Below are 15,915 nucleotides of genomic sequence, written 5' to 3'. Positions count from 1 at the left end.
AAGGTTATAAGCAAGTAAAGTGTGTCTAACCTACCGCCTGCCGGACTGAACATTGAGTTCAATAATTTCAGAGCATGACGGGTCCCCCATTTTACTTTTATTTTTAGTTATTTTTTTCTTTTTACTTTTTAAATATTTTTGTGTGTTTATTTTATTTCATCTTAGTTTGTTCAGTTTGCTTACCCACTGTTTTTTTTCATGTTTGTACTTGTGGCTGTTCAATTTTTAAGTCCGTTAACACCCTTTCTGTACTAATGCTTTGTCTTTCAACAGACCATTAACATATCTTTGCTCCATGACCTTCTGGTCTATTCTGTGACCTTGTCCTATCTACACCTTCTCCTTTGTTATCTCTTGCCCCACCTCCACTGACCTGAAACGTTAACTCTGCTTCTCTCTCCACAGATGCTGCCAGATCTGCTCAGTATATCCAGCATTTCTTGTTTTTATTTCAGATTTCCAGCATTCGCTGTATTTTGCTTTTAAGTTAGGAAAGATATATTGGCCTTGGAGGGAGCGTAGTGTAGATTTCCCAGAATGATACCTGGACTCCAAGGTTTAAATTAAGAGGCGAGATTACACAAACCAAGATTGTATTTCCTGGAATTTAGAAAGTTAAGGAGTGATTTCATCAACGTCAAGATATTGAGGACATAGGGTACATAGAGAGAAACTACTTCTCTGGCTGGCAAGTCTAGAACTACAGGGCATAGTCTAAAAATTAGAGCCAGATCTGTCAAGAGTGAAATCAGGAAACGCTTTTACACACAACGGATAATAAAAGTTTGGAATGTTTTCTGCAAACGGCAGTTGATGCTGAGTCAGTTGTTGGTTTTAAATCTGAGATTAATTGATATATTTTTGTTATCCAGACATATTAAGGGATATGGGGCAGGATTTCCATTCCAGGGTCATGGACACTTCCAGATCCCGACCCTGCACTGCGTTGACAATGCGCATACATTGCAATTTTGTTATAGAATGATCTAATTGGCCTAGTGCACCGCTCAATTAGTGGGGGTGGACGCACGTAGGCGGTGGGACTCGGGCAGCGGCCGTCCCGAATTTAAAGGGCGGGTGACAGCCATTGCTGAGGGGTGGAGGAAGGAGCAGAGCACAGTGCAGGGAGAAGGACGGCCCCCTGTGCCAGGGCAACCTCCTGTTGTTCTGATGCTTCACTGGAGATGCTGCTAGAGGCAGTGACTGAGCACAGAACCATCCTGTTTCCTGCCAGTAGCAACAGAAAGCCTGCAAGGCTCACCAAGAGGGCATGGCTGGAAGTGGCTAACGAGGTTAGCAGCAAGCGAATGGTGAGGAGCAACTGAGTCCAGTGCCAGAACCGTTTCAATGACATTGTTGGGTCTGGAAAGGTGAGTCCAAAGATCGATCCAGAGGACATGCCTCCTGGTCAGCAGTCACCAGAGTGCAAAAGAGAGAGGCATCCTGAGGATGCCTAGACTTCCCCTGACCATGGGAGAGATGTGTGCTCAGCAGTCTTGATGACTCATAAGCATAGGTTAGAACCCGAGTGCTGTTGGTCAGGAGGCTGAGGGTCTTGCCTTCATTGCCTTCCTGGCCCTTGTTCCTAACCCCTGTGCCCCTGTTGCCCATGGGTCTGCCTCTGCCTCTGCAGATGCTGCTCCTCATTGCTAGTTTACCCTATTTCAGAGTAGCTTAATCCCTTTTGTCATTTCATCACTTTCACTCCACTCTATCACAGACCTTCCCTTTTGTTCTTCTCCTCCTTCCCCCCCCCCCCTTCACTTGCTTAAAACCTGTTACATTTCTAACTTTTGCCAGTTTTGATGAAAGCTCACTGATCTGAAACGTTAACTCTGTTTTTTTTCTCCACAGATGCTGCCAGACCTGTTGAGTATTTCCAGCATTTTCTGTTTTTATTGTAGCTAAATGCCATGTTCTTTAATGTCCTTCCTTCCTTTCCACTTGAATGCGCAGTCTTCCTAAGGCCTCTCTCATGAACCCATGAGACCTGTAAGCAGAGGGACCAGTCAATTCCGTCCCCCTGCCACAAAGAGGCCCCCTCGTAACTGGCTTTGCCAACAATGAAGAGAGATGACAGATAAGTCTGTAGACTCTTTGCAACTGGTTTCCTGTAACTGAGGGCCTTTTCTAAGCCTTCCTTCTTTGATGTAGCCTCCTTCTGCTGTCCTGCGCCTCTGAGTGGCTTCCCACTTGGTTTAAACCTCCTCTTCCCTGCTGTGGTTTGGGCCCTGCGTGGATCCCGTGCCGTCAAATAAAAATTAAATTCTGGCCCTTAACGAGTTGACAAGTGGCTAACTGGCCTTTAGCGACATCGGGCACGTTGGCTCTTCCAGCTCTTGGCGGAGCCTTTTAAACTCGGAGCTTGCTGGTTCTGCATCGGAAAACTGGCACGCCGACACAAGGGGCTAGTTTATGTGCCCCCAAACCCACGTCTCAAAACAATTAAAAATCCTGCCCATGGAGTAAGGTCTCAGATCAGCTGTTAGTTCATTAAATGGCAGAGCAGGCTTGAGGAGCTAAATGGCCTACTCCTGTTCCTATGATACTGGGGTTAAAAGGGACAGGTTGCATTGGCTTTTATTACCTTGAGTATAGATGATTAAAGGATGATCTAATTGAGCTGTTTAAGATAATTACAGGATTTGATCGGGTAAATAGGGAAACTATTTTCCATGGTGAAGGAGTTCAAAACCACAAAATTAGAGCTAGGCTGTTGAAGGGTGATTTCAGGAAGCACATCTTCACACAAAGGGTAGTTAAAATCTGTAACTCTCTTTCCCCAAAAAGCTGCAGAGGTTAAGTCAAGTGAAAATTGCAGAACAGTGATTAATAGATTTTTGTTAGGTAAGTGTGTAAGGGATATGGAACTAAGGGTAAATAAGGGTTTATCAGCCATGATCTAATTGAATAGCGGAGCCTACTCAAGGGCTGAATGGCCCATACTTCCTATGTTTCTAATGCTTCATTATTAGTAACTGCTTAAAAATATATTGTTGCAGGAAAATGCAAAATTTGTTTAATATTCTCAACTTCTGGCAGAACCCAGATCTGTAATTTCTATTTGGTAAGAGAAGCAAAAGCGACATGAGGAAAAACTTTTTCACGCAGCGAGTGGTTAGGGTCTGGAATGCGCTGCCTGAGAATGTGGTGGAGGCAGGTTCAGTTGAATTCAGAAGGGAACTAGACAGTTATATGAAAAGGAAGAATGTGCAGGGTTATGGGGAGAAGGCAGGGGAATGGGACTGAGGGAATTGCTCTTTCAGAGAGCCAGTGTGGACATGATGGTCCAAATAGCCTCCTTCTGCACTGTAATGATTCTGTTGATGTTTGTAAAAATGAGTTTTGTATTTGCAGTACTAGTGGAGCCCTCCAGGGATTAGTGTTAACACTATTGCTCTTCACAATTTAAATCAGTGATCTGGATGAAGAGTTGGCACTACTGTCTGCAAGTTTGCAGATGACACAAAGATCTATGCTAGTGTCAGAAGCCTTGAGGAGAACTTTTTCTTTTAGTCGAGTCCGCATCAGGCAGATGACGTTTAATGCAGATAAATGTTGTATTATGCATGTGGGTATATGTAATTTGTGTATCCCATGCTGGGCTCTGAATTAAAATCTGTTGAAAGGAAGAGACACCTGGATGTTAGAGTGCATAATTCTCTAAAGGTCCATGACCAGTGACATGAGATTATATTGAAAGAAGATTTAGGGTTAGGATGTATAGCTAGGACAATACCATACAAAACAAAGAGCATCATGCTGTCCTTGCACAAAACTTTGTTTAGACTCCATCTATGTCTGGTTCTGTCTCTGCTATCTCTGTCTCTGGGAGAGAATAGAGGCCCTGAAAACTGTTTCGAGGAAGGCCACTAGATGAATATCTCTTTTAAAAAAAAAAAAAAAACTTTTGACTTTCATGATAGTCTCAGGGAGCTGGGCCTTCTTACTTTAAAACAATATCGGCTTTCCAGAGACTACATTGAAGTATCTAAAATAATAGAGGGCTTAGACTGTGCAGATGTTATTTAAATTAGATAGGTTAGGAAAAATGTGGGACTATGCAGACAAGTTATATCAGCATAGATCCAGGTTAGATATCAGGAGGGTGGGCGAGGAGTCGTGGGAGTTGTGTTACTTCATTGCAACATGTCTCTTTCTGCCCATCTTATTTCTATTTACTGTTGGCCATGTTGAGAGGCTGCATTAAGCTCATATTTAAATTCTGGCACAAACTGGTTGAACCACTCTGAGGGAAATCATTTGAAAAAGATAATATTTGCAAAGTTTTCACCTCTGCCAGCCATTTGCATCCTTGTGATGTGCTTACATAGTGTTTACAATGCGGAAACAGGCTCAACAGATCCATGCTTATGCGCCACGCATATTTAACGATATAGTGGCCTTGGAGGGAGTGCAGCGTAGATTTACCTGCGCGATACCTGGGTTCCAAAGGTTAAATTCTGAGAAGAAATTACACAGAGACCTATCAATAGCCCTGTTTATCCTTTCCACTAGGAAATTCGCCTCACTCCAGTTCAGGTGGAGCCCATCTGCACACTACAACTCCTTCCTGTCCCAGTACTGGTGCCAGTTTCCCATGAAATGGAACCTCTCCTTTCCACACCAGTCTTTCAGCAATGCATTCACCTTCCTGATCTGCCTATCCCTATGCCAGTTAGCACATGGCTCAGGAAGATTACTACCTGTGAGGTCCTTTTAAAAAAAAAAAAAATAAAAAAAATAAAAACAAAAGTGCTGGAAATACTCAGCAGGTCTGGCAGCATCTGCAGAGTTAACAGTGCAGGTCAGTGACCTTTCATCAGAACCGGCAAAGGTTAGAAATGTAACGGGTTTTAAGCAAATAAAGCGGGGCAGGGCAAAAGATAACAAAAGGGAAGGGCAGTAAAGAAACACCAAGCAAGTCAGATGGAAGTGCATGGCTAAGTAAGATAGTGTACTGACTGGGATGCATGAGATATTTGAATTGTTTTTAACAGAAGTGAAAACTGCTCCCTTAAGTCTTCATATGTGGATTTGTTTTAGAATATCTTGCAATCACTTGCCTGTTGACTTGATATTTCAAGCTGATTGAATTTGGGCATCAACCAGAGCGGAGGATGATATATTCTGAGCTATTTACAGATGCAGGAGATAATGTTTCTGGAGCTATAGTCACATATTTTATGAGTGTCAAGGACTGCTCGTGTAATTGACCACTCAGTCCCTATAAGCTGGTGTTTCTTTATGTGCGCAATATTTGTTGCCCATGAAGAAAGAACTTGCATTTATATTATATAGTGCATATTATATAGTGATTTCCACGACTTCAGGCTGTTCCAAAGTGTATCGCAATCAGTGATGTACTTTAGAAGTGTAATTTCTGTTGTAATAGAGGGAAATCCAGTAGCCAAATTGCACACAGCAAGGTCCAACAAACAGCAAGGAGACAAGTGGCCAATTAAACCGTTCTGGTGATGTTGGTTGAGAGAGAGCTGTTGATCAGGTCATAACAGAGAACTCCACTACACATCTTCAACCAGGAATGTGACTGCTTCCTCACTGTCTGGCAGAGTGCAACCCTACCCAAACCATATGCATGCACAATATCTACCAATTGCAGTGAGTAATGTTTGGACTCTGTGTGGAATTGGGGAAGTATCAGTTGTTCTGGGTCCTAATCTTGGAGATTCACCTGACACAAACCACTCCCTCAGTGCAGCGATGTACAGAGCAGCCATGATGAACATCAACCCATACCAACAGAATTGCCAACTTAGGACTCCTTATCACTATCCCTTATACATGCACCAAATTTTAAGGCCAAACAAACTGCATTGCTCCCAAGACAAATGGTCTGATGTGATGTAATATATTCCTCCCATAGGTATCGTTTAGTCATGATGTACTCTGTGAAGAGAAGAACAACTAATTTACATAGCACTTTTCACAATATCCCAAAGCACTTTGCATCCAATGAATTATTTGAAATGTATTCATTGTTATTATGCAGGTAACCGTGCCAGCCAATTTGTGAACAACAATGAAATAAATGCCCAATTAGTCTATTTTTGGCGGTGTTGCTCAAGAGATGAATGTTAGGCAAGATATTGGGAGAATAGAGAGAACTGTTCCACTCTTCTTTGAATAGTGCCATAGGATCTTTTGCGGCCAGTATTACAATGAAATGTCAGCATAGATTTAAAGTTCCTTGATCCTACAGCCTTCTGACTCAGAGTTGGGTGCGACCACTGAACAAAATGGCACCTGTGTATGCAACATTCTAGGCCGTGACTTCAACTGCATCATCGATGCAGCTGGGCGATCCGGCAGTGACGACAGCAACCTGGAGCTACGTCCAGATTCCCTATGGAAACAGTAAAAGATGCCAAGTTGCACAATGTCTTCAGCAAATCTGCACACGGAGTGCAGGGTAGATACACCTGGTCAAGATCAGATGGGTCTGCCCGTTCCAGGATTGACTTCCTGTTTGTGTCCCGTGCTGTCACAGTCAGATCCACCGACATCAAGCTGGTGTTCTTCTCTGACCATTGCCTCTTACTGGCCAACTGTCACTTAGAGGATGACCAACAGGTTGGCAGGGGGACATGGAAGCTCAATGCTACACTGCTAACCCCAGAGAACATTGAGGAACTCAAAAGGGATTACAAAGGTTGGAGAACCGTGAAACGCCTCCTTGAGTCTTCAGTTCACTGGTGGGAGGCAATCAAGGAGAACATCAAGAGGTTCTTTATCTTCAAAGGTGTTCAGAGGGCAAGAGCGACAGAGGGAAATGTCCCAACTCAAGAAAAGAATGCAAAATCTGCTCCGGCTGCAGTCGATGGGGGTCGAGGTCAAGGAGGATCTCCAAGAGGTGAAGAGCCAGCAGGCCTCGCTCTTTGCCACGGAGGTCTCCAAGATCATCGTCCGGTCGTGAGTCCGCTCCGTTGTGCAGGATAAGACGTGCTCGCGTTACTTCTTCCAAAAGGTACACAGAGAGAGCTCTGTGATCAGCAGCCTGAAGGAAGAGAATGGCTCGGTAACATCTTCGCAGTGTGACATACGAAGGATCAGCAAATCCTTTTATACTAGGCTGTACGACGTGAAGCCAACGGACAGCACTGCTTCCCAGTCCTTCCTGTCATCTATCATGGAGGTCTTAGATGACCGCATGAGGGAGAGACTGGACAAATTGCTAATTCTGAATGAGCTGACAAACGCAGTCAGGTCCTTCGAGATGAGTAAAACTCCCGGAAGCGACAGCTTACTGGTTGAAATGTATTCGGCTCTGTGGGACTGGGTTGGCCCAAACCTGCAAGAAGTATACGAGCGTGTGCTTCTGGCTGGCAGCATGTCAGAATCCATGAGGAAAGGCATCATCACACTCATCTACAAGCGGAAGGGGAAGAGGACGGAAATCAGAAATTGGTGACCCATCTCACTACTTAATGTTGACTACAAGATTCTGTCCAAAGTCATTGTCAGTCGGCTCAAGTCTGCTCTGGAGTTGGTGATTCACCCTGACCAGACCTGCACTGTACCCGGCAGGAAGATGTCTGATAGTCTCGTGCTACTCAGGGATACGATCGCCTTTGTACGGGACAGGAGGGTGGACACCTGCCTCATCAGCTTGGACCAGGAGAAGGCTTTTGACAGGATATCACACACCTACATGATGGACGTGCTCTCCAAAATGGGGTTTGAGGAGGGAGTCTGCAATTGGATCAAACTGCTCTACACAAACATCAGTAGTGCAGTCTCAATCAATGGGTGGGAATCAGAATGTTTCCTGATCCAATCTGGAGTCAGACAGGGCTGTCCTCTCTCCCCTGTCTAGTTTGTTTGCTGTATCGAACACTTTGCTGAGTCCATTAGGAAGGATGCGGGAATAAGAGGGGTGACAATCCCAGGCAGCGGAGGCACTCAGGTAAAAACCTCCCTGTACATGGACGACGTCGCCATCTTCTGCTCCGATCCGCTGTCCGTTCGCAGACTGATGAGCACCTGCGATCAGTTCGAAATGGCCTTGGGAGCCAAAGTCAGCCACGGCAAGAGTGAGGCCATGTTCTTTGGGAATTGTCCCCTTCACCGTCAGGTCAGACTACCTGAAGGTGCTGGGGATATGGTTCGGAAGGGCTGGGGCATGCGCCAAAACCTGGAAGGAGCGAGTAGCCAGGGTACACCACAAACTGAGCATGTGGGAGCAGTGATCTCTCTCCATTGTGGGTAAGAACCAGGTCATAAGGTGCAAGGCGCTCGTTGCTGTATGTGGCGCAAATCTGGCCCATACCCCACTCCTGCGCCGTGGCTGTCACCCGAGCCATTTTCCGCTTTATCTGGAGATCCAAAATGGACTGGATCCGGAGGGACACGATGTTCAAACCTCTGGATAAGGGCGGGAAAAATGCACCCAACGTCGCCCTCATCCTGATGACCACCTTTGTGTGCGGCTGCATCAAGCTGTGCATAGAGCCCCAGTACACAAACACCAAGTGTCGCTACGTGCTGAGGTTCTATCTGTCCCCAGTGTTGCGAAGGATGAGTCTGGTTACATTGCTGCAGAGCGCTTCATCCAGTTGGACCGTGCCATACCACCTATCCTTCATGGGAAAGTTTCTGTGGGAAAACACCTTTGACCACCAATCCATCAGGCATGGTCTGCACGGAATGTCTTCAAGGCCTTACGGGAAAAGGAGATGGTGGATCCGGTCGGATGGTTCCCCGAGCAGACTGCCAAAGTCATTTGGCAGAATTCCTCATCACCAGAACTTTCAAACAAGCACCAAGACGTGGCTTGGCTGGTGGTGAGAAGGGCCCTGCTCATCAGATCCTTCCTGCACGCCCGGAGTCTTGCCCCCTCCACACGCTGCCGTCGAAGTGGCTGCAGTGGGGAAGAGACAGTTGCCCACCTCCTTCTGGAATGTGTCTTTGCAAAGAAGGTGTGGAAAGAGATGCAGTGGTTTTTGTCGAGGTTCATCCCAAGCAGCTCTGTAACACAGGAGGCTGTTCTCTACGGGCTGTTCCCAGGGCCGCACACCAAGATAAACATCAACTGCTGCTGGAGGACCATGAATTCAGTGAAAGACGCTGTTTGGTCTGCCTAAACCTTGCTGGTCTTCCATCGAAAAGAGTTGTCCACGGCCTTGTGTTGCAGACTGGCACGTTCCAAAGTCCAGGACTACGTACTGAGAGACACACTAAAGCTTGGGGCAGCTGCTGCAAAGGCACAATGGGGAAAGACCACTGTGGAAGGTCCTCCCACCAAAGTGAACTGAGGGGCTGCACCCATGGGAAACCCCTTTGGCTGTATGCACCAAATATGGGTTTGCTGTAAAATGTACATGGTATGTAAAATGGAATGGAAGGGTTGTGAGGCAACTCACTCCTGTATCAAAGAAAACTGATTTCCTTTCAACTTTTTGGAATGTCAACTTGGTACCGTTTTGAACTGTTTTGTAATGCATTTTTTTTTAACAGATTTTAATGAATAAAGCGTATTTTTGGAAAAAAGAAGTATGCAACATTGCACTCTTGTAAAATGTGATTATTCACCTAGTTATATGATTACCTCAAAATATCAATGCAAATTTCACATAAGTGTGGGGGCTGGGAAAATTTGTACTTATAACATTGTAGGATTATGTGACAATTTCGTAGAATGCAAGTTTTAGTTTAGTTCAAGGGCCGGCGCCCTGGACCACCAACGTTAAATGGCACAGGAAAGATGACTTGGAAAATCCAGCAGTAGTGACGAGGTGATGCTAATTATCAGTCCAATTATTTATTTTACAGGAAATCTTTGTGTTGTTTACATATGTATCTTCAGGACTGTTTGTCCCCACTATTAGCCCCAGAGGGACTGCACTCTTGCTGCTAAACAGGGCATAACTCATGAAGTGTTTCACTCTTGTTTGGAAAACATGTTTTTAGCTGTATTCCCATTCCTGAGGGTCTTGACTGGTTAATACCCTTGTACTGATTAGCAGCTTTATGAAAGAGCAGAATGAGCATTTGGTTTAATTATTGGTTTAATTGGATTGGTTTAATTACAGCTCGAAATGATGTGCTTTTCACTTGGAATTTCCACAGTGCTGATCCCCATCTCCCACTTTAACTTTGGCTGAAGTTTGGCAGAAGCCCTGGAGAAGCAGTTTTAACTACTGTTTCTACAGGGTTTCTGCCAACGTTCTGTCAAAATTACAGCGGGAGATCAGGAGAGGTCTGTGGAAATGTTGTGCTGTTATCTTTTAGTCTTCATGATAGGCGAATGAGACCAAACTGATCTGTGTGCTGCTGCCCTCATTTATGCTTGCTTCCAGGCCCACGTGCTCAGAGCATTGTGATAGATGTAGGACTGGGCATATAATAGTGTCATGATGCGATGGACTGAATTGACATTTAACAGGCTACAATAGGAGTCTGTTATTCTAACGACAGATCACAAAATGTGCAAAAATGTAGCTCTCCACTGATGGAAATGGCATTAGCAATAATGCACCTGCACATCAGCAGTAGGAAAGTTAAGGCATCAAGGAGATGATTGAATGCTTTGTGAATGATTCTGGTTCCCTCGGTGCAGCTAGGGGCAAGAATATGTTGAGTGGCGGAGCTGGAGCTTAAAGGGAACAACAGAGGAAAGTTAAAAGGAGCAATGATTGCAGTTTTGATAAAATAGGGATAGAGAAGATTGTGATGGAGAGGGACAAATCTAAGCTGTGTTTGATTTTCTTTCTATTCCTCAGAGACGAGAAGAATCAATCCATTATTGTAAGTGGAGAGTCTGGAGCTGGAAAGACAGTGTCTGCTAAGTATGCTATGCGATATTTTGCCACTGTTGGTGGGTCAGCCAGTGAAACAAATGTAGAAGAGAAAGTGCTGGCTTCAAGTCCAATTATGGAGGTAAGTAAGCTATTTTCTCAATCGCAATATTAGGAAAGGTAAACCTTTGTTGATCTAGTTACCATGAGGTATTTATTAGAAAGTAATTTCTTTCCTTTCATCCATCACAGCCGCCTTCTATTATGGACAATCCATAATCACAAAAGTAGATGGGCAATTTGCTCCTGGGCTTCTCCACAGTTCCACTCAAAAATAGAACTATGAGACTAGTAGATGTGAAAAAGTGGCTCCTGGATTATTTTCCCTTCTGATTTGTTCCTCTTTCCTTGTGATGAACTGCCTGGATTCTGCTTGGTACTTCTCTATGATAGAATACATAGGAATGGTATCTTATCACATGGGAGTTGCACAGTTATATTCCGTTACTCCAGCACAACACATTCCCATTTGATGTTCCTGTTTGACGTGGGTCAAGATACCATTTGAGGTACTGCTTTATGGTATTCCTGTTCATGGGGAAGACCAGAATTAATTAAAGACCTCATCGTAAAGGCACCCTTAGGTTGCAGTGATTACAGCATGATTGAATTTCGCATGCAGTTTGACGGTGAGAACAGTGGATCTAAGACTCGTGTTTTAAACTTAAATAAGACTACTTATGAGGGTTTGAAGACAGAGCTGGCTAATGTAAACTGGGAAGTTAGGTTAAGGGATAGGTCAGTAGAGATACAGTGGAAGACATTTAAGGAGATATTTCATAACTCAGCAAAGATACATTCCAGTGAGAAAGAAAGACACTCTAGGGGAAGGGTGCACCATTCGTGGCTAACTAAGGAAGTTAAAGATAGTATTTAATTGAAAGAAAAAGCATACAATTCAGCGAAGAGTAGTGGCAGGTCAGAAGATTGAACAAAATACAAAAAACAAAAGAATGACTAAAAGAATAATGAGGAGAAAGAAATGAAAGTACGAGAGAAAGCTGGCTAGAAATATAAAAATGGATATTAAGAGTTTCTACAGGTATTTAAAAAGGAAGAATAAGTGAGCGTTGGTCTTCCAGAGAGAGAGTCTGGGGAGTTAGTAATGGAAAACAAGGAAATGGCGGAGGAATTGAACAGATTGTTTGCATTTGTCTTCACTGTAGAGGATACAAATAACATCACAGAAATAATTGTGAATCAAGAGTTGAAAGGAAGGGAGGAACTTAAAATAATTACCATCACCAGGGAAAGGGTACTGAGAAAATTATTAGAACTAAAAGCTGACAAGTCGCCAGGTCCTGATGGACTTCATCCTAGGGTCTTGAAAGAAGTGGCTGCTGAGATAGTGGATGCATTGATTTTAATTTTCCACAATTCTCTAGATCTGGAAAAGTCCGATCAGATTGAAAAATAGGGAATGTAACTTTGCTGTTCAAGAAAGGAGGAAGACAGAAAGCAGGAAACTACAGGCCAGTTAGCGTAACATCTGTCATAGGGAAAATGCTGGAATCTATTATTAAGGAGGTTATAGCAGGTCAAATAGAAAATCTCAATGCAATCAGGCAGAGGCAACATGGTTTTGTGAAGAAGAAATCGTGTTTGACTAATTTATTAGAGTTCTTTGAGGAAGTAACAAGTAACGTGGATAAAGGGGAACCTATGGATGGTAGGTTCAGCAAGTGATTAAGAAAGCAAATGCCATGTTGTTTATTGCAAGGGGAGTGGAATATAAAAGTAGAGATGTTTTGCTACATTTGTACGGGGGATTGGTGAGACCACATAGAATCATAGAAAGTTTAAGACACAGGGAGTATTGTGTACAAGTAGTGTTGTATACAGTATTGTATACAGTTTTGGTCTCCTTATTTAAGAAAGGATATAATTGCATTGGAAGCAGTTCAGAGAAGGTTCACTTGACTGATTTCTGAGATGAGAGGGTTGTCTTATGAGGAAAGATTGGACAGGTTGGGCCTGTATTCATTGGAGTTTAGACGGATGAGAGGTGATCTTATTGGAACACATAAGATCCTGAGGGGACTGGACAGGTTGGATGTTGAAAGGATGCTTCCCCTTGTGGGAGAGACCAAAAGTAGGGGACACAGTTTAAAAATAAGGGGTCTCCCACTTAAGATAGAAATGAAGAAAAATGTTTCTCAGAGGGTTGTGAGTCTGTGGAACTCTCTTCCCTGGAGACTGGTGGAGGCAGAGTCATTGAATGTTTCTAAGGCAGACGTAGATAGATTCTTGACAAACAAGGGAGTCAAAGGGTATTGGGGGTAGGCAGAAAAGTGGAGTTGAGTCCACAAACAGATCAGCCGTGATCTTATAGAATGGCGGAGCAGCCTCGAGGGGCTGAATAGCCTACTCCTGCTCCTAGTTCGTATGTAACCAGACTGGAATATGAACTGTGTTTGGTTTGTACAGCAAATCCTACATTTCACATTTCTCCTATTTCTCCAATTGTTAGTTTAAGAAATGGCCCAACTGGTTGTAAAGAGCAGAGATTATTGTTACAAGAATAACAGCAACATGCATTTATATAGAGCCTTTAATGTTTAAAAATATAATTCCAAGGCGCTTCACAGAAGCGTAATCAGATAAAAATGGATGCTGAGGCAATGATGGCGATACTAGGAGGGATGACCATAAAGAGAAGTGGACAGGCAGAGCGAATTCCAGATGATGGCTAGTAATGGGATGGGGGAATGCACAAAAGGCTAGAGTCAGAAAAATGGAGAGTTTGGGAGAGGGGGCAGTGGTGGGTTTGGTAGTTGTGTGGGGTTGGAGGCTAGAGATAGGAAAAGGACAAACCATAAAGGAATGAGAATTTTAAATTGGAGACTGTGGTGGAGTGGGATCTTATCCAGGTTAGAAAGGAGAGTGGGGATTGCATATAGGCAGCAGAGTTTTAGATGAGCTGAAATTTATGGAGGAAGGTGTACTGGTACGAAGAACATTGGATTAGAGTTTGGAGGTGACAAAGCATAATTGAGGATTTCAGTGGCAGATAGCAGAAACTGGTTGTAAAGAGTAGAGATCCTGGCAGATGGGCTAAGGTAAGAGTGTTGATGTTACAGAGATGGCAGCGTGCGGTCTTTTTGATGGAGAAAATAAGGTCAGAAACTTGATCATGGTTGAATTGGAGACTGTAATCTCTCAGCTGCACCCTAACACAATGACCAGGAAGTGGATGCAATCAGTTGAGAGCATATGGAGTTTGTGGTGAGGGCTCAGGATGATGGCTTCAGTCTTTTCAATGTTTAGTTGGAGGAAATTGCAGCTCAGCCAAGACTGGATGTTGGACAATCAGTCTGACAACACAGAGGCAGTGCAGGGTTGGGAGAGTTGGTAGATGAGTAGAGCTTGATGTCATCAGCATTTATCTGAAAGCTGACTAGCTGGTACACATGTTGGGCATATTATTGGCATTGTATCCTTGGTTACCAAACCTTCAGTGATCAGTAAGCTGTTATTAAATTGATATCAATATTTTAAGGGAACATGGATCTATGTCATTTTTGGTTTTTCAGCATTTCTATTTTTTGTCTTTCTAATCTCGGTTTCTTGATTAGTTTTTTGCTGTATTTTCCATTTCTCATTCTCTCCTTCCATCATCATATCCTCTGTATTAGCTCAGGTAAAACCAAATTGACAGTGACCTACTGTTTTCTGTAACTCACGACGAGAGGAAAGTGTCCGAGTCATTTCCAGTGGTAACAAAGTCCAAAATATGGCGATCTCTGGCAAGAACTTTACCTCACTCTGCGCAATTGATTGTAGTATTGTTTAATGCGGATTCTTGATGTTGAGTAGCATGATGTCATCAAGTTGTCTAACCAGCCAATTATATTAAGAATTGTCACAGACAGCCAACCAGGTCATGAAATGCAATAATAATCAAATCACTTTTTAAACATTTTACAGAGAAATATGGGGTTAAGGTAGAAGCTGAAATATCATGAGCTAACTATTAAAAAAAATTAACTAGTTGAAAAATCTAGTGTAGAAAAATCTAGTAATTAATCATAATGAAAAAATGTAACAACATTCCACTGTTTTTTCAGGGCCACATTGGTTGTTCAGCACTAGTTATTACTCAGATTGCTGCTAACAACCCAATTATACCTCACTGAACAAGGCTTAACTTTTTATGGGGTTTCTGATAGTAACAGAGCAGTAAAGGGGAAATTCTCGCCAGATCAATTGATTGTGATGACTGTCAGCTCGAGGAGGTGGGTGGTGGGCAGGTGCGTGGGGTGTGGTGGTGCTGGTTCACAGTGCAGTCTGTGGCTGAACAGTGAATGACAGGCCGCAACTTCATGATTTCCGTAGTAAGCTGCACTTGCACTGAATCTGACTGCAAAAACCCTGCAAATTCTGGGGCATTGTTTTCATTGATTTCTTTGAGAGCATCTGTTGCAACACATCAAGAGAGAGCTTAAGATTTAATATTATACTTTCTTCCAAACTTAGTGAATGGCTCAGACAATGGGCAGGATTTTCCCGCAGACTTCAGGACCACGATATCGTAACCAAATAGGGGTCTTGAGCCCACGCTTGCTGGCAGACCAGCAGAACAATATTCCCAGAGTTGGCCTCTTAATTGGCTGCCTGCGCCGTTGCTGTCCTATTAAGGATGACAGGCGGGCTCCTGATGCTGCTGGCTGAAAGAGGGTCGGCAGCTCCAAAGCCTCGGCAGTCCCATCAGGAGGTGGGCACTGCTGAGGTAGGTAGGAGATATCGAGGGCAGGGGGAAGCTGGTAGGCCCTTTGGATTGGAGGGGTCACCCCTCCCAATGACTTGTTGGGGCTGGGGTGGGTGTGGTGTGGTGGTCTTTCCTGCCCATGGCCCCCTGTTTGGGGGATTGAGCTGTGGGCTCTGAAGGCCCCCAGATTGCCACAGGCAGGGCGTGCTCTGCCAACTGCAAAATCACCGTTAATTGGGGCCTTAACATACAGAAAGGAGCAGGAGTCAGCCATTTTGGCCCTTGCGTTTGCTCCACCTATCAATAAGATCATGGCTGATCTGATTGTGGCCTGAACTCCACTTTCCTTCCTGTCCGCATAACCATTTTACTCCCTGGTAGATCAAAAAT

General features: G+C 43.9%; 1 protein-coding gene across 1 annotated transcript in view; it reads left to right on the top strand.

Moving 5' to 3' along the window:
• myo5b (myosin VB) overlaps positions 1-15,915 on the top strand; it is a 398,451-nt gene that overhangs the window by 162,632 nt on the left and 219,904 nt on the right. Inside the window, exon 5 of the mRNA XM_068030536.1 lies at positions 10,743-10,899. Within this exon, the coding sequence (XP_067886637.1) occupies positions 10,743-10,899 (157 nt within the window). The remainder of the gene's footprint in view (positions 1-10,742; positions 10,900-15,915) is intronic.

Source organism: Heterodontus francisci, chromosome 1 (assembly GCF_036365525.1).
Source record: "Heterodontus francisci isolate sHetFra1 chromosome 1, sHetFra1.hap1, whole genome shotgun sequence".
In the NCBI taxonomy this organism is placed as follows: Eukaryota; Metazoa; Chordata; class Chondrichthyes; order Heterodontiformes; family Heterodontidae; genus Heterodontus; species Heterodontus francisci.
Note: the sequence above shows the minus strand (reverse complement) of the source record. Positions and strands in the feature narration are given on the sequence as shown.